General features: G+C 52.5%; 1 protein-coding gene across 1 annotated transcript in view; it reads left to right on the top strand.

The window, feature by feature from the left end:
* ANKH (ANKH inorganic pyrophosphate transport regulator) overlaps nucleotides 1–19,227 on the top strand; it is a gene marked incomplete at both ends in the record, with an annotated part of 113,852 nt that overhangs the window by 88,667 nt on the left and 5,958 nt on the right. Inside the window, 4 exons of the mRNA XM_084233772.1 lie at nucleotides 761–931; nucleotides 3,086–3,220; nucleotides 5,551–5,643; nucleotides 8,894–8,989. Coding sequence (XP_084089898.1) covers nucleotides 761–931; nucleotides 3,086–3,220; nucleotides 5,551–5,643; nucleotides 8,894–8,989 — 495 coding nt within the window. The remainder of the gene's footprint in view (nucleotides 1–760; nucleotides 932–3,085; nucleotides 3,221–5,550; nucleotides 5,644–8,893; nucleotides 8,990–19,227) is intronic.

Below are 19,227 nucleotides of genomic sequence, written 5' to 3'. Positions count from 1 at the left end.
TCTCCTTTCTCACACGAGCATTAGCAGCCCAATGAGCATGTGTAGATGTATTTATTTTTTTAAGATTTTATTTTATTTGTTTATGCATGCAAAAGCTGAGGTGCAAGCCAGATGTACGGGGTGAGGGGGTGAGAGGATTTACCAGAGACAGAGTGGGTAGCAGAACAGCAGACTGACTGAAATATGCTGCTCAAGGGATTAGGGGCAAGACAGGAGAGATCTGCTGCACCATACGGGTAGCTCCTTGGCCAGGGATCACACTCATGCTGCAGTAGCTGCCGATAGCTTCTTAGTGCTGAGCCCTAAACCCTTGCACTACCAGGGAGGCCCATAGATGTGTTTTCTTAAAGGCGAAAAAAAATTAAAAACCTAACTTTGCCTAAGATATAGCAAATATGCAAGGGTAGACGAAATCCCCGGCCCCAGAGCGTCCTTGCCATCATGCCTCGGGCTATTTGCCCTCTGGTCGTGCCCTGGTGATGGGAGGCTCACAGGTCCGGAGAAAGCCCCTCTGGCGTGTAGTAGCCCCGGGAGTTGGATTCAGACGCCATCTGGCCTGAGGCCATTCCTGGTGAAGTAGTTTTAAACCTTGTTTGACTTCATGTCACAATTTCGAAGAGTAAGTTTGATGTTTGCACTCACGTCCTTCCCCCGACCCCTCATGCCACCTCCCTCCTCTGGTGCCCTCAGCGCGTCTGTTCATGACCCGATGTGCTGTTGAGTTAATGGGTCTCTGGCTTGTTCTTGCTTCTCCCTGCAGGTCGTTTTCGTAGCCATTTTGCTTCACAGCCACCTGGAGTGTCGGGAGCCCCTGCTCATCCCCATCCTGTCCTTGTACATGGGCGCCCTCGTGCGCTGCACCACCTTGTGCCTGGGCTACTACAGGAACATCCATGACATCATCCCCGACCGGAGTGGGCCTGAACTGGGGGTATGTGCCCACACGTCCTGGACAGCCTGTCTGACGTTCAGGGTGAAGTTTACCCCAGTCCGTCTGACCGGCCTAGGATCCTGGTCTCCTCCCCGGAGGCCAGCTGCTAGATAGTGTCCTCAGGGACAGACAGGAGGAGAATCAGTGAACCCTGGAGGTGGAGATCTTGGGGGTCACTCTCCAGCCTCCTGTTCTCCCCCTTCTCAGGCTCAGTGAGTCATGTCAGGCAGAGGAGCAGACACATCTATGGTTCTCCCTCTGAGCATCATCCTAATGTCAACAAAGGCTTCATATCCTTGGTACCTTTGAATACACGTTTGGTTATTTTTAACTTTACAGCTGGGATCCACGCTCGTTTATACTGGCTGATCATGCTCATTCTGTACCCTCTGTAGACCAAACAGAGCATTTGGATTTCATAGGGTGACACAGGAAGGTTCCAGATACAGAGTCGGCCTCAGGCAGCTTTAGCAGACAGAACCAATGCAGAAGCAACAGTCAAATGTGAAGCCGGGTCAGCACACAGACCAGGCAGGAAGACAGCGCTGCTGAGGCCTGAAGGAAGATGGCCGTGCGCTGGGAGAGCCTCCCAGACGGGCCAGAGCGGGGCCTGCAGCTCACAAGTTGAATAGGACACAAGCAGGCCCAATGTCACACCAGGGCTGGCACCATGTTTTCATGAGGATTTCAAGCAGCATCTGTGTGTTATCTGCACACTTACCTTTCCTGCCTCAGTTGTCAGACTCACTCCATAAACAAAAGAAAGAAAAATTATCATCATGTATTTGGGAGTCAGTCGGCCATAAACGCACTGGTTGGGTTCGTCTCCATCTAAACACCTGCATGGTTATAGATAACCCTAAATAAACCACCCCAGCCCCCGATTCCACCTGTGAGCACCTGTTACCGTGGGCATCACCCACTTACTTCCGTCTGAGTTCACGCCGTCTGTGAGGCCTGACCTAGCCAGCCCACCGCCAGGGCAGCCGTCACACTGGCCTTGACGTGACTCTGCAGCCACGGCAGAGTCATGTGGATTGAGTGACTGGGACAGCTCCGGGATGTGACTCTGACCTCACAAAGAATCAAAGTCACATAATGAAAGCCAGGCTTTAAAGATGGCACCGTCTCGGATGCAGAATCCTTAATAAAGAAGTCACCTTCTCCACCATGCTTTTATTTGGCTTCTGCTTCTGAACAAGCACGTGACTGCTGCTGGGGCACGCTCTGGGGAGTAGATCCTCTGTGTAGAGGGACACGATGCCAGCTAATCAACGCGTTTATGGCCGACTGACTCCAAAATATGTTAAAATTTTCCTTTCTTTTTTTTTTTTGTTTATGGAGGTAACGTTGGTTCACAACACTGTGACTCAGAGGTGTGGTGCACGCCCCTTCAGATGCATGTCCCCACGCCACACCCCGCATGAAGGCACCCACGCTCCTCCACCAGTCCATTGGGCCTCTTCCAATAATTATTTCTAAGCGTGACCTCTTACTGACATGGCTTTGAGCCAGCCGGTTTGGTGGGTTCAACAAAAATGACGGATTTTAAACCTGTTTCTCAGGCCCAACATGGAGTCGCGTTCTGCCTTGGTTAAGGTTGTTCTGTTTGGAAAATAGTGGTTTGGATCCTTCCAGCTTAAATGTGTGTTTTGATTTCACAGCAGCTTGCCAACTGCCTGAGTTAAAATCTAATAAGACTCTACAGCTCATTTTAATTCAACTTGACTTGCCTACAGAGGCCTTTCCTTATGTAATTTTAAGGTTTTTTAAATTTATTTTTGCATAGAAGAGTGGGGTGTAGACCAGAGGTGTGGGGGGTGAGAGGATTCACCAGAGACAACTGAGTGGGGAGCAGAACAGGTGGATCTACTGCAGGACACTGCTGAGGGGAGCAGCGGGGAGACAGGAGAGGTCTGCTGCGCCATGTGGGTAGCTCCCTGGCCAGGCTTGAACTCATGCCGTAGCAGCTGGTGATGGCTTGATAGCACTGAGACTATAACCCCTGCACCACCAGGGAGACCTCCCCTTTCCTTATATAATCTTAAAGTAGCACGAATTGATTCATGTTGGACATGAAAAAGGTTTGGGTTCTGAACTGTTTTTTTCTGCTTCTAAATTGAGTGGCCTTTTTGTCTCCATTTCCTGGTGCAGGGAGATGCAACCATAAGGAAGATGCTGGGCTTCTGGTGGCCGCTGGCCCTCATCTTAGCAACGCAGAGGATCAGCAGGCCTATCGTCAATCTCTTTGTTTCCCGGGACCTCGGGGGCAGCTCTGCAGCCACAGAGGTAGGACCCTCCTCGGGGTGAGGGTGCTCCTTGGCACCCTCGAAGCTGGGGGACGTGGTGCTGTGGGTGACAAATTTATTCCCAGTTCATCTTAAAAGCTCCAGTAATTCTGAGGTATCGAATGAGGTGCCACCTTCACTCTGTCCAGGAAGCCACTCAGCGCTATGTAATCTCCAGTGTTATATTTTTATGATTATGGAAGCAAACCTCTAATTCATCCTTCCCCTTCCCCATATGAGGAAACTCTGGCAAGGACACAAAACCAGCAAGAAGCGGGGCTGCAGTTAGAATCCAGATGTTGCTAATCCCACAGAAAGCCTTTTCTGTTTCCCGTGGAGTCTCTGATGCCTCTTCACGATGCCCTTGGCCCTGGAGCCACGCGACTTTGAACTGTGAGGATCGCTCACAGGCAGACTCCTTTCTACCCAGGGTTCCACCATCACGGATGCCCCAGCATCTGGTGGCTGAGTTCCGGGAGGGAGCAGCCGTGTGTGCAGTGGGCAACGATTAGGGACTGAGCATCCTTGGTGTCTTTGGTGTCCATCCGGTTGTCCTGAAACCAGTCCCCTGGGGTGCCCGGGGCTGACTGTGGTGACCTTGTGGAGGGGTCAAAAGTTAAATGCAGATTGGCCGCCAGGCTCGGGCATTGCTCGCAGCCCGCTGCAGCTGCAGAAGGTGATGCAATATGCCGAGTAGCTGCAGCTGGAGCGAAAGTACCGAAGGGTGAAGCACCAGGCCTGGGTTCTGACCCACCTACCTGCTCTCACCTGGTCTCCGCCCTCCTGCATGTGCCACCAGCCCACATGGGTTACACACTCTTAGGCCCTCTGCTGTGCTCCAAACTGGCTCGTCATTCTTTACCCTTGACAGCTCAAGAAATTTATCTGGAAACTGGTAGCTACGCCAAAGAAAGACTTGAATCATTTTCTCCGTCTTTCCAGCGTGGTGTGAACAAATAGGATGACCTCACTGGTCTCCTCCTCCACTGCCCTCTGGAGAATTAATTCTGTCTCTGGAACTGCTGAGTCTTCAGGAAGGCGGGTGGCTGCTCCGGGGCTCCCGCGGGCACCTCGCCCCTGAGTCCTCGGTCAGCCGGCCTCCGGCCTGCGCGCTCCTGCCAGTTTCCATGAGCTGAGAAGCCGCTCCTGCAGCCTTGGAAGAGGCGGCTCATCCGTCACGGCCACAGGCTCTCCTGCCTGTGTGTTCCTGGACTCGGTTTTGAGTCCTGACTGTCATCTTGGGTGGCTCGGGCAGCTGTTTTGCTCCAATACCGCAGGTTAAGTTTGCTCAGTAAGAAGTAAGGGAGGCCGTCCCCTGTGCGGGAGTCCCCTACCCTTAGAAAACAGAGCAGGTCTCACGGTAGAGCCATTTCTAAATTGACCTGCAGGCGCAGAGAGCCTGGGGTGCACAGAACCGACAGGTATTGATCGTCTGCTCACGTGTCCCGTGTGGGCACGTGTTCTTGACTTCCCGGCCCTGTGGGAGGGCTTGGCAATCCTCCAGCTCCTGCAGGGGTGGGGCGGGGAGGGAGGCTGGGGAGGGCAGAGCCTCCCACACTCCCATCCCTACTAGGTGAGGAAGTGAAGGTTGGAATCCAGGCCCCAATTCCATGCTCTTTTTGGCTCCGCCTCGCTACGCCCGCCCCAAACTGGGCACATGGCACCTCCAAGCCTCTAAGTCTGTTCATAAAGTAGAAGCAGCTGACTTGGGCCACAGTAAGAGTGGGGTGCTTTGCTTTGTTTTCTTTTTCTTTTCATTCGCATAAGAAATTCGTTTTCATGGGATAACACTTTTGGCCTCCTGTAAGAAATGCTTATTTGCTTCTCTTAAACTAAAAATTAAAATTGGGCTGTCCTGGCCGAACAGACTAGAAGTAGATGAGGTCGGAAAATGCGGCTCCCAAAGCTGGCCCGCCGGCCTGCAGCCATGCTGGAGACCCAGTGCTTGGAGGTGGGTCCTGAGGTGACAACTTGGAGAGCAGGTGGGGCTCAGAATCTACTTGGAGACGCAAGGATCAGGTTAGACTAGAAGGTTCTGTGTGGCTCCATGGAGGGAGCAAAGATTCTGGAGTCTGGACCTGATTCTCATTGGATTTACGTAAAACGAGATGAGTCCTACGGTCCCAGGGACACCTCCATGTGGTCCCCTGCTGCTCACCCTACTCCCGGGGGTGCAGGGGAGTGCCTGCCCCCTCCTGAACTCCCTGTAACTGGCCATGCTTGTCACCAGTGTGGAGCCAGCTGTCAGGGTGGCCACACCTGAGGCAGCTTGCTATGCCACCTGCCAACCAGGTGCCCCACTGACTCTCTCTGACTCTCTCTCTCTCTCAGGCAGTGGCGATTTTGACAGCCACATACCCGGTGGGCCACATGCCATATGGCTGGTTGACAGAAATCCGTGCCGTCTACCCTGCTTTTGACAAGGTGAGGACCTGTGCATCTAGCGTCTGAAACACACTCTTTAAAGTGAGCGTTTGATGGACAGGGCTCACTGAAGAGGGAGACCTTGGGCTTCCAGTCACCCCTCCTTTTGTAAGGTTAATGTGGGGGGCGGGGAAGATAATTGTGGAGAGTTTCCCTCAGAAAACATCAGAGGCAAGCATCACGTCACCGTGCGCCTACTGAGCCTTTGGTGGCTCCCCCACAGGCATCCCCAGCCCCCACTTTCCTGGGCTATTTGTATTGAGAAATTATTTGTTTGCAAAAGGAAAAAAACTCTCAAAATCATTTAATATATTGACACTGTTTCTGGGGCTGGAGGCACAGCAGGAAGCTGCGAGCTTCTGGAGCTCCTCTGTGGACTGTGGCACAAACAGCTGCGGCTGCCCTGGTCCCGGTGGGTTTGGACACAGCGGACATACTCAAGCTGAAAGCCTCTGTGGATCTTGAAAACAATGATTTCTAGCAATAGATTGGATGAAAGCCATTCATGGTTTTCATTTCCATCAACACATGTATAGAAATCAGTCCTAGAAAAGCAAAATGGAAATGACTTCTTGCTAACTTCCTAGCTCTGGGAGAATGAGATGATATCATAAAACTTGATGAAAACCGCAGGCACTGAAGTGTTAGAAGCTCCTGGCTGGCAGTGTCTCATCTAAAATTGGTTTTGGCTACCCTGAAATAATAAAACTTACCAATACAACACTATACAGTTTCACAGGCAGCATCCAAGAAAAACAGCATCTTATTCGTGATCACAGAGACTCTGGGAAAAAAATGCCTTTAACGAGGGTACCTCTAGCCAGAAACAGGAGTTACTTGGAACCCTTGTGGACCTCGCCCGTTGCTTCCCGGCCTAACCCTGAGCCACTCCAAGCCCATATTTATGTGAATGTCTATTCACCCAAATCTTCAACACTTCAGATCTTCAATTTGTGGAACTTGCCTCTTTGACACTTGAAATTCTTAGTTTCTTTTCAGCATCCAAGATTTTACCTGTCTCCTCTAACTTCTGGTGGTTCCAGCTAAATATTATGCTGGGAGAATTTCCCAAATTCTCTCTTTGTAGTTATCATGTGCAAAAGGGCATGTTTTGAAGCTGACTGGGCAACAAAACAAAACCCACATGGAATCTAATGATGCATTTTAGTGTATTCCAGCCACACTTGTAGAAGTAGGTAGTGTTTAAAAAATAAAACCGCACCTGGAGGAGCTGTGGCTGTCACCATGGGTGATGTGTGTGTTCTGAGGTGGCCTGACTATCCCCAGTGTACCCAATAGGGCACTGCTCCTGGGTCACCTGTGGTGAGTTGCACCTGGCTGCGGTAAGTCTGTAATTTGGAAAAGCAGATGTGCTATGGAGCCCAGATCTAGCTAAGTGCCCAAGGACAGAAGGAGAGATGAGTGGCTTAGAAGATGTGGCCTATAGACACAGTGGAATACTACTCAGCTGTGAAAAAGATGATAAAAGAACCAGGAGTTGTGAAGCAGGCTGTAGGATGCTGCTGAAGAGCAAGATCCTGGCCTTTTTATTGACAGAGAAAAGAGGTCAAACTGAATACTGGATTTTGGGCTTTAGGGAGGGTGAGTCGGCTGATATACTCCCGACCCCCAACCATGGCGCCAATCTTATTAACAAGGCATTTCACTGATTAGTCCCTGCGATGTAGAATACATCAGTCACCAGCCCCTTGGGCGTTCCCAGTCATACCTTGTGATGCATACCCACTGCCCCAGGGCCATCAGCATCCTGCTCCTGTCTAACATGAAAGGAGCTTGTATACTCACAGAGGGACTCTTGCCATTTGCCACACATGGATGGAACTGGGGGAGGATGCTAAGCGAAATAAGTCAGAGAAAGAAAGACAAATACTGAAGGTTCCATTCAGACATGGAACATAGAAACTGAACAAAGGATCGGGTTTAGAAACTAAACAAAGAGCAGATGAAACAAAAACATACCTAGAAATCTGAGTGTAGAGCTGAGTCTACTGGAAGGAGGTGGCGAGGAAAGTGGGGCGCCCAGTGGAAAGTGGTGGGAGACTGTGGGTGTCTTGGTGGTGGGTGCATTTTACCTGAAGACCTGGGGCCTGCACCCCTAGGTCAAGTGCAGTGTTGTAAACCGCTATTACCTCAACAAGAACAAAATAATAATAATATAACAAAAACAAAAGAAGCGTGTACACATAATCCAAAGGTTATGGCTGCAGATGCCTGCAGGGAGTGGGATTCAAGGAATTGCCTCAGTCCCCAAAATACAACATTAGAAACTCTAAGGCGAGGGTCGCGTGCTGTGCTGGGGGCGCGGGAGCCAGGTGCTGGGCTGCGTGTTCATTAGACAGCTCTGGACTAATTGGCTCCATAACGAGGCAGGGCTAATCTTCTCTGCTGGTTTTCAGCGGGCTGTCCTGGGCATGCCAGGCGGGGGTGCGGGCGACCTCAGCCAGCCTGAAATGCAGAGACCAGGAGAGGGAGCTGAGCCACCTGCATTCTTGGCTTAAAATTCAATTTGACAGACTTTAGGGCACCTTCCCTGCTCCAGAGCGGCTGAGCTGAGTTATAAGAGATGCAGGGGTGGGTGGGACATGCGCCCTTTATCCTAGAGACCCATGGGGCTTGAGGGGGCATCGGCATCTGGTTCTGCACACAGCAGCCTAGGTGGCCCCCTGGTCACAGCAGGAGCCCAGAGCGGTTTGGAGGTACAAGATCAGGGAGGTGTTCAGGAACCATGTGCCCTGCAGACTGGGGTGTTTTGACAGAAGAGCCCACAAGAGGAGGAGGCATTAAAAACCCCAAGTGCGTTTCAGGGCAAGCTTGAGGTTCCTTGGGGGATCTAGGTGGAGAAGGACAGCAAGGAAGTGAATCTGGGTCAGCCGGCAGGACCTTAGCCCACTTGGTGGGGAGAAGAGGGCCTTAAGGTCACCGGGCAGGCTGGGGTGTGCAGGGAGAGGAACCACACTGGCTGAGGCCCCAGACTAGACCCGATGGGCGTCCAGCAAGAAGGGCAGGGGGCCGACCCATTCAGGAAACCAAGCCAGGTGTTTCTCCAGAGCAGCCTCGGGTTCATGGTCATAAACAGAAACTGGGCAGCGGTCTGAGGGCCTCAAAGTGATGGCCACCCTCCAAGGCCGTTTAGCCTCTGTTCTCACCCATCCAATGCTCATGGAGATGCAGGTGCTGTCCTCCTGGGGCGACCCTCGCCCACTCACCACTGTCCTGCCTTTCCCTCTAGAACAACCCCAGCAATAAACTGGTGAGCACGAGCAACACAGTGACAGCCGCCCACATCAAGAAGTTCACGTTCGTGTGCATGGCCTTGTCGCTAACGGTGAGAAGACCTTCCCCCACCGCCACCCCCAGTGTGTGTGTGTGTGTGTGTGTGTGTGTGTTTTCAAAGGGAAATTGCCTTTGAAAAGGGAGAAGTCTTCTACTCCACAATGTGGTGTTGCGATCGATTAATTAACTCTTGAAAACAATTTTGTCCCAAAATACAAACGATCGTCTTTCAAGGAGATCATTGAATCTAGAATTAAAGGTTTGACTCCTGGCACTTCTCGGGACTTCTTACATGCCAAAGAAAGGCAGGCTTGGCCTTTAATTTTAACAATACTTCTGCTGAATCATTTCCTGTCCATTTTTAAACACGCAGAGTCAACTCTGCAGCCCTCCCAGCCCCTTTGCAAGTGTGACTGGTGAGATCCCAGGTCCCGCGGGAAGAGGCCCCTCCCTGATCACGTTTACTCGTTTACTTGTTTACTCGCATCCGCTTACTCACCACGCAGCACCTTCTGGGTCCCCCGCTGCGCTCCCTCTCGGGGGGATTCCGTCGTAAACACGTGTGGAGAGCACCAGCCTCGGGGGGCGCACCTGTGGGTGATCCGGGGGCAGCCCAGATAAATTCCCACGCAGCTTCCCCATGACTCCCGGGTTATTGGAACGTACCAGATAACGTGGAGAAGACACCCAAGTGCTCAATGACCCAAAGCCTGTGGCCTGTCGTTTAAGGTTGTCTCATAACATTTATCGGTCGTCACAAAACCCAGGTCATTTATCAGCAACCTGATGGTGCCCGCTGTGCCCTTGGAGTTCTAGAGCTGGAGGTGACAGGAAGAGGAAGAGAACTTCAGTTCACTCTTCCTTTGTTGCTATGGCTGCACGTTTCCTCTAAGTTCTGTGAAAAGTCTCCATTGAGAGGGTGCGGCCGGGCCGTGCTGGGACGCTCAGCCCCATCATGTGACTGACAGCGAGGCCTGCCACTGGCACCGCTATCACGAGAACCACTGAGGCTGATGATTCCTGTCGCAGTCCTTTAACATCAAGCTCTTCCATGCGTGTTCTTCCAAAGCCCATAATTAATACTGGATCTATTGGACCAACACTAGAGTAGATTGTAACCAGGACAACATAAGACAAACAGCCCATTGCCGGACAGCTGCGACGTGGTCTGAGTCATGGCCTGTGTGTCCCCAGCTGCCCCGTCACCCCAGCCCTGCCACCATCACCCCCGCCCCACCCCACCCCACCCCAGTCTGTCCCTGGTGAAATGGTGGGGGGTGGTGTGGGGAGGGAAGGGCAGGTGTCAGAACCTTACTCCAGGGCGCCTCCCCCAGGAGGCACCGCTGAGCATGCTGGTTTGAGTCGGCACAGGTTACCCCAGGCAACCCCGCTCCCTGTTTGCAGAATTTCTCTCTGTGCTGTGCGAGTTTTTCCATAGTTCCCTAAAATATTAGCAAAACACCAAACGGTTTCGGAGAGTGCCTTAGGAAAAACAGAGACGGTTTCTATTCCGGGCACAGACCTCAGCTCCTGGAGACCGTTGGGTGGCTGGGCGGAGCGTGGAGGTGACTCGGGCGCCAGGTTCTGTGACTTGGACCCGCCCCGCGGGGAGGGCCGGGTGTGGGTGTCCGCGGCCGTGCGGCCGGGCCTGGGCTCCTGGCTCCTCGCGCTCTGCTCAACCGTCGTCCCATATCCAGAGTTGAGTCCCGTGGAGAATGGGCCAGTTTGGGCCCAAAGGCGTCTCTACTCCTTCCACGTAACGGTCTGTCTCTAAAACGAGAGCAGCAAGTTCTCTTGAAATGCTAACTGCTCAAGAATAAGGTTTTGGTTTTCCAGGTAGAGGTTTCATTTCATTTCTTTTTTTTTTTTTTAAGGATTTATTTGCGTAGAAGAATTGGGGTGTAGGCCAGAGGTGTGGGGGTGAGAGGATTCACCAGAGACAGAGTGGGGAGCAGAACAGGCAGACTGACTGAAATCCACTGCTGAGGGGAGCAGCGGGGAGACAGGAGAGGTCTGCTGCGCCCTGTGGGTAGCTCCTTGGCCGGGACTCGAAGGCTGTAGCGGCGACAGCGCAGAGACTTACTCTAGGCCGCCAGGGAGGCCCCTGTTTCATTTCTTTAATGATGCTGGTCCTACCACGAAAGGTCATCTGTAGCTAGAAATATCCCTGGCAGATTTTGCCCATGGGAATGGGTATTCAGAGTTCTCTGTTGGAGATGAGCTAGTCAAGACCCATCTTGTTTTTTGTTTTTTTTTAGAAGAGGAAATGACTTTTTAAAAAAATGGAATGGCCTAGAGGGAACACAAGGGACCCAAAGGCTCCTTCTGGGCCAGGGTCTGAGCTTCCTGTCTCCAGCCCAGGGGCACAGACCTCGGCCTTGGGGTCCGCCCGGGAGCCCCCACAGCCGCCTTGCTTGAGATGGGGGTTTCTTCAGCACTAACAACAGTAGAATTCGTGTTTGTGTCTAGGAAGTCTCTCACACCCATGAGTGCTGTCGCGGTTCAATTGTTCAGCATCTTGGCTAGAGCCATTGTCGGTAAAAGACATAAAAAAGCAAATTTTTCCCCACAGTTAATGCTCAGGAGCATATCTCTAGGGCACTCACACACTCATTCTGGGCATCCCTTGCACCTCAGGCACATCCCATGGCAGGGTCTGAGCCTTGGCCGGCTCACAGAGGGCGCCCCGTGGAGGGTGAACAGCCACATGACTCAGAGATGAGGCCCCAGAAGACCAGCAGCCCGTCCCACGGCCGCCACCATCTCCTGCTTAGACTGACTTTATCCTTTGTTAAGGCTTTTTGGAGGCCCTTTGCTTTCAAGGCTATTTTTCTGTTTTTAATTTCAAGACTCCTCGGGGTGGTGGCTGTAACAGGTAGCAGAGGTCAAACCCTCCAGAGTAGCCCCGCCCAGCTCGCATCTTCTGCAGTGGACGATGGTGCAGAAGTGGCCCCACTCTCCACCTGCGGGGTCCTGGCACCTTCCCAGCCCTGCTTTCGGGGGCCTCAGTCTCTGAGATGAGTGACCTCACCCATCCCACAGGTGCTCAGGGACCCCGCTAACCGCTTTTCAGAAGGGAAATTAAATGTGTTCTGTCCAGGACAGAAATTCTCTCCCCATCGGAATGGGCTGTGTGGGAGTCGGCACCTGCTTCCCCTGGAAAAGCATGGCCGGGTTACTTTTGATTAGTTAATTAGAGACTGATAGTTCAGTGTTCGAAAGTGACACGTTCATTTATTCCCTGGTACAGATTTTCCTGGTATAGAATTTAGAGTATCCTACTGCAAATTTAGTTCTCCCCTCAGACTCTTATCCAGGAGGTTTCTGGACCAAAAAAAAATAATAATAATAATAATCGTTCCGGTCAAGCAGCACGTTGGAAAGGGAGGAGGCTTAGGAGGGGCTCAGGACGGAGACGTGGCTGTGTCTGTCAGCATCTTGCTGTCACACCTCCAGAGCCGCCTGCAGGAATGCACAGCAGCTCTGATTGCTTCTGAGGACCGTCTGAGGGGTGTGAGGGTGAGGAAGGGGGGGTTCTGGTCAACCCGGAAATCAGCTTCAGGATGATAGAAAAGTCAGGTAAAGAGGCGTCCCCTCAGCAGCACCAGAGGAGCAGACACTGCAAGCCAGGGTTGTTAGCAAGCAACTGCAGACTGGCCAGCTGCTGTCTGGGGGGAGAGAAAAGCACAGCCCCAAATCCATGCAGTTTCAGCCCATCTGGAAGGACCATTTTAAGTGGCTGCCATGTGGCACCATAGCCACATGGGCTGGGGACAGACCACTGGGCTGGGGACAGACCTTCCATGGGCCATGGTGTCCCGACTGTCTAAGGCACAGAGAGAACTAGTGTCCCCTCGTGGCGATCACAGACAGGGGAGGGCAGTCATGACCTTGCAAGGAGGCAGCAGCAGCAGCATTCTGCTCCGGGGGGCAGAAACAGGTAACACTGAATTTACAGACCCTCAGCCTCTTATAACCCCCTGGGGACTCACATGATTCCTTCCTGGGTTCTAGATTCAGGGGTAAACGAGGAAGCCCTGGCCAGGGTGGGGCCATGCAGGGCCAGTTCAAGGCACCAACTTTAACAACTTACCCCAAATATGGTTTTTTACTCTTTCTCAAATTCATAACAAAGGATATGAAAAGGGAAAGTTTTAATCACCAATTTTAGTTGACTAGTTTGACTTCACAACAGCATTTCCTTTTCTCGAGCTCCCTGCTGGTTTAGTTGCGGGGTGCTAATTCCAAGAGACGGGGCCCCTCTTCTGTATAAGAATCCATGCAGAGCACACAGGCTTGGCTGCTGCTGAGCCTCCCCAACCCTGTTTTACAAAAGAAAAATGGGTATCCATCCAGATCGATGTTTGTGGGCGCAGCAAGCAGGTGGTCACTTTTGTGCAGTGAACGACCTGCACAGCTGTACCCAGCGCCCCTGAGGAGTAAACCCAGAGAAAGTCAGAAGGACACGAATAAGGGTCAGGGGGACGAAGAGACTGAAAATTAGGGGCATGGAGAAGAGTGAGGGTCAAAAGATGAAAGAGGAGCTTGAGAGGCAGAGGAAGAAGCCGCAGAATGACAGAGGCAGGGATATGGCCAATAGGGGATAATGAAGGCCCTGGAGTCCACAGAGCTGGCTCAGCCCTTTGGAGCCCTGACAGTCCTTCTAGTGCAAAGTGTAAGAGTTAAAAAGACGTTAAGAAGGGCCTCCCCTGGTGGCGCAGCGGTTGAGCGCTGGGCTGCCGGGCTGTCCACGGCCTCTGCAGCGCCGGTTCGTTCCCGGCCACCGGCGAGGGTCCCACAAAAAAAAAAAAAAAAAGACGTTAAGAAATCAGTAAATCTGACAGATGTCAGGCGGTCAAATAGCTCTCCCATAGGTTGATTTTCGGGAACTGGCCTGTTCCTGCTCAGCCCTCTTCAGCCCGTGCTCCCAGTGCGGGTTTGAAGGGATCCTTCGAGCAAAGGAGGGCCTTGGCAGGACCCTCGGGCCTGCTAGTTTTCCCTTTTGCTCTTCTGACTTGGGAGCGTTTTTTAAAGCTCTTTTTCTTGATCTCGACACTTTCAGGCTCCACATATTCAGGCTTTCCCCTTCCTGACCTCATTGGTCCATGAGATTCGCCCCTTTGAAGAGAGTGGCTCGTAGGCGGTGTCTCGCTCACTGGCCAGGCCCCTGGGAGAAGCTGTGAGCAGGCAGAGGGCAGGGAGCTCCAGACACCCCCTACCTGCCCGCCCGCAGCGCCCAGGGGCCCAGAGGCTGTTCTTCACCTGGGACCCTCGGCTCCCTGAGTTCAGCCTCACCTGGGAGGGGCTAGGGTGGAGCCTGCTGCACAGTGGGATGGGTGGCTCTAGAAATCGGGCCAGGACCCAACATGCTGAAGGTCTCTTTCTTGCCTTGCCCTCTGGAGTCCTCTGAGCCTGGCAATTTCTGGGCATCGGGGTGGAGGCCACACAGAATTTAAGGTGAGCTCTGGCATTTCACACTCCTTAGTCCTTAAGCTCCAGAGCCTGAGGCCTGAGACACCTTGGCAGTGCAGGAAGCAGACAGCTGTACCTGCCCCGTCGGGTTATCTCTGTGACCCAGAGCCGGTCCCCTCAGCGAGGTCCAGCTAGTCTGAGTGTTCTTTCCGCTTTCACCCTGGACAAGTTGCAAACCCTCAGGGAGCACAGGTGCCAATGCTGTAAACAGGCACTCGCCCTGGTCTCCCTCCCCCAGCCACCTTGGAAGGGCGGTGAGGTTCGGGACCACGGCGGTATTTTCAGTCCCCTAATCCCTGCCACCTGCTCCTCTCTAGGTCTGAGCAGCCCAGTGAAAGGAACATTCCCTCCAGGCATGGAGTCCGGCCCAGCAGTGCCTGACCCAGCCTCAGTTTCCCCGGTTAGGAGCCTTATGAGGTGTGGGTCTCTTTTGCATCCTCTCCTTGCAGTGAGCTCCTCGCCTCCCCCTTTCCACCGACTTAGACGCCCTGGGCAGTGGATCTGGCCTCTGTGTTGCCGCTTTCTGGGTGAGGTGATTTGACATCTGATCAGCCCAACTGCTGATTTAGTTGCAGCTGCTATTTCTAGCAGCCGCTCAGCAAAGCCTAATTCCTCGTAGTTCACTACAAAGCTGCAAAGCCCCAGCTGACCAGTAGGAGAAGCCTCTGCCCCACCAGACCTTGCGGGGTCTGCCCTCCTTGCAGAGTTAAAAGTTCAGTCCCGGAGAATGACCCAGGCTCACCTTCCTGTGGCCGAACTTACCCCCCAGCTGTCGCTGAGCCACCGGGAGGCAGACACTAGCAGCCTTATTCTGGCCACGGTGCCGTGCTGACCCCGTGTCTCCAACAAGGCGGCCTGTTTGAGGCTTTGTTTCTGCCAGTCCCCCCACGCCCCCCACCCCCACCCCGAGATGGAGACTGCACGCTTTGTCCACACGTCCAGGAGAGGAGAGCCTTGGCAGATAAGGAGGAATTGGAGAGTTGGTTCCTTCCCAGGAACCCTGCCCTCCCGCCACCTCCCCTCCAAAGGTCCAGAGGTCCCGCAGGCCGGATTGGCTCTAAGTGGACACAGGTCCAGGATGGGGGCAGCTGACTCGGGGGTGTAGCGCCCGCAAGCACAGGGCAGGTTCTCTGTCGGTTCGGGCACGTGGGTAAAGGAGAGCCCCAGAGCCCTCGGTGGCTTTTTCAGGTTTTAATGATCTTTTTACACCAATTGTTGTGAGGCGAACCTGCAGTCTGGCAAGGCAGGGAGGCCAGGGCCCAGATTCCGGCGAATCTTTACTCTTTGGGTTTTCTCTGGCATTCTCTTATGGTGATGTGCATCCTGCCGTGGCTGTCCTGCCGTAGCTGTCTCTGGGTGACGCCACCCCGATAGGCTCAGCCCCCAGGCTCAGGTGTGCCCACTCCCGCAGGCCCACAGCACACTCCAGGGGTCCACCATCGGGCACACGGGCCCCGCGCCCACTCTCCCCAGCCTCCTGCACTAACACAATCAAGGCTGCTGGCGGTAGCCTCAAAAGTGAGAAGTAGAAAGGCCTGATCAACTTCATGTACCCTGCAGGGGGAACTCAGGGAGACAAAAGCAATTCAGGCAGGTCCCCCAAAGGCCACCTATGCTCTCGTGTTGACATAATAATGAACATAACAAGCCACACATGCATTCTTAAAGCGAGAGAGATGACCAAGTATAATGTGGAGTAGTGGCAGGTTTCAACTTTGAAATTTTTTTTTAAATTGTGTTAAAATGCTTTTTTTTAAAGATGTGTTTATTTATACAAGAACTGGGGTACAGGCCAGAGGCGCGGGGGTGTGAGAGGATTCACCAGAGACAGAGTGGGGAGCAGAACAGACAGATGTACTGAAATCCACTGCTGAGGGGAGCAGCGGGTGAGACTGGAGCGGTCTGCCGCACCATGTGGGTATCTCCCTGGCCAGCTGGGAGAGCAAATGAAGATGCTCAGGCTTTTGCACTACTGGCCTCTGTAGCTATCACTTGCAGCCTTGAATGCAGGAGGCGCTTGGGAGCGCAGGCTCGGGGCTCGTGGCTTGTGGGCCTGCATGAGTGGGCCCACCTGAGCCTGTGGGCCTGTGTGAGTGGGCCCACCTGAGCCTGGAGGCTGAGACTGCAGGGGCTAACATGATGGAGGACCGGCTGCGACAGAGAGTGGTGGAGAACGGTTATGGCGGAACAGCTATGATAGGAAGAGACCGCGAGAGAACACGAGAGAGCCCAGGAGAGTGTATAGATTTGCCGGGGCTGGAAGGCCTGCCAGTCTCCCACCCCCGCCTGCCAACCCAGGGCCTACCTGCCAGAAAAAATGCACATGTGGCATCGTGACCATTCTTGAGTGGACAGGTCAGTGCATTGATTGACGCACGACCAACTCCACCATCTTCCTCAGCAGAACTGCAAACCTGAAACTATACTGTCAAACAGAAACCCCTCCCTCACCCCGCACGAGTTCCAGTCTGACCAGACCGTCAATTTGAAGAACCTGAGGTGTGGGGCTTCCTATTTTTCCAGTCAGGTAACAATGGGAAGGAGACAATCTTCAGATGGAACAGGCTGGAGCTGACAGCCTGAGGGGCCTCCTCAGGCTTGGTGCATGGCACCCCCTGCTGTTTGAAGTATATTTTTGAAATCTATTTTCCCGCAACACTCCTTACTAAGGATTAAGTCTTCGTAATTATGAAAGACGCCCCAACTGTTATCATGAAATGTGTGTATTTGGCAGTTTCATTAACTCTAAATGATATCGTAGGTAATTTGGTTTCTATATTCTTTTTTGGAGCTTTACAAATTTAATTAGTATGAGATTATAATTGGAAAGCTGTGCATCTCAAAGCAAACTATTTGTTCGAAATTATTTTTAACGACAGCACTTTATAACCCTGATACACTGATTTTTTTTCAAGAAAGAAACCCATTTAAATTTTGTTTTAAGTAGGACCTTTTTTTTTTAAAGATTTATTTATTCGTGCATACAAGAATCGGGGTACAGGCCAGATGCGCGGGAGGGTAAGAGGATGCACCAGGGACAGAGTAGGGAGCAGAACAGGCAGACGGACTGAAAGCACTGCTGAGGGGAGCAGCGGGCGAGGCAGGAGAGCTCTGCTGCGCCATGTGGGACCTTTGCTGGCCGGGATCGAACCCGAGCTGCAGAGGCTGCAGAGAGCTTCACAGCGCTGCACTCAACCGCCTGCACCACCAGGGAAGGCCCTTTACAAATTTTTAAGAATAGGCCTGTGTTCAGCTATAGATTTCCTCCCTTCCCCTCCCCCTGAGCTCTAATATTTATTTTGGTTTGGGAAGAAATTACCACTTCTGGTGTCATGAAATGCATTTTTTTTTTTTTAAATCTCAGTACGGAACTTTTGAATCTGGTGATGGAAAATACATTAAGGTCATTAAGTGCACACCCTCGTAACTAGCCAGCTACTGATATTCTATTTCTCCCTTCGTTCTTCCAAGGAAAACAAATAGAATCTCAGCGGAACAGTCCTTAAATATACTTCATAGACAAAATGAGAGTTTTTGTTTACCTAGTTTTTGGATTTTGCTGTTCCTCATTTTATTCTGAAACTCAGTTTTATCCCAGACTATAATTATCATATTAAATTTGTAAAGCACACTTGCTTGCAGTTCAGCAAAGCGGCAGTTACCACAAAGCTCCATCCCCCAGGGTTGAGAACAGGGTTGGATACACCCATTTACAAAGAAGCCTCATGCTACTGGCCAATGTGCAGTTTCAGTCTATGTTTTGATGATGAAGCACATGGAGAGAGAGGCGGGCGGGCGGGCCTTATCTTCATTTCCAAAAGGAAGCAAAGGGGGCTCTTCAATGCTCGGCTTCACCCAGCTGGAGCTGAGGATTCTGTGACTTCATATGCAGAGCTCTAAAGAGCTCACCCTCTGAAGTCCTGACTCTGGACTGGCCCCCCAGATGACCTAGACATGCTCTGCTCCCCAAATATTTGCAGAGTCTAATGACATCGGCTTTTCCAAGCCGGAACCCAAACCTACAAACTCCCGACAATGAACGAGATTTGTTCCTCAGAGCAGCTGTGGGGCTGGGTTTTCTGCTGCAGAGCTTTTTGTCAGTGTATCTCATCAGGGTGCAGCCAGCAGCAAGAACCACCCACCCAGATACCCAGGTCTTGGTTTTTCTATTTACTTCCCAAGGAAAGGAAGCAGGGCTCCTCCGAGCAATGGCACCCCCCAGGAATAGGTCAAGATGCCTATGGCATCGGTAGGGGAGCAAAGCAGGGCTCCCCATCACACCTTGGGTGACCAGCCCCCCAGCAGCCCGCCGCCACCTGAAAGTGATTTTGCAAAGCACAGAGCAATTGTGATGGAGGCATCGCTCACATTCGGAGTATCGCGGGCTACAAAATCAATACCACATGCAGTGACTCCTCTGGAAGCTGAAGTTTTTAGCAGGATGCGCCTGGGTATTTTTTACAAACCATTGAGGAAGAGGGTGGCCGACCCTCCCTGGGTCAAAGGCGCAACGCCAGTCCAGACAGAGGGCGATGCTTGCTTAATTCTTTACAGCTCCACTGCCTCGGGGCGTTGGAAGGAGGGGTGCGCCATCTGTCTCTGTCAGGGAGATGGATCGTCCCCGATGCTGTGCTCAGTGTCCCCCTGAAGTTCTAAATGAAATTGCTGCCCCTGGGCTGTGGGCGTGAGTGCCTCTTAGCATGTCGCGCCGGCGACCTTGCAGGGGGAGCAGATGATGGGGATACTTGTGCGGGCCTCTGAGTAACAAAGTCCGAGCTCCCAGTTGCTCCATCTCGGGAAGTATTTTTCCTTTCGTGT

Source organism: Talpa europaea (assembly GCF_964194135.1).
Source record: "Talpa europaea genome assembly, chromosome: 5".
NCBI lineage: Eukaryota > Metazoa > Chordata > Mammalia > Eulipotyphla > Talpidae > Talpa > Talpa europaea.
Note: the sequence above shows the minus strand (reverse complement) of the source record. Positions and strands in the feature narration are given on the sequence as shown.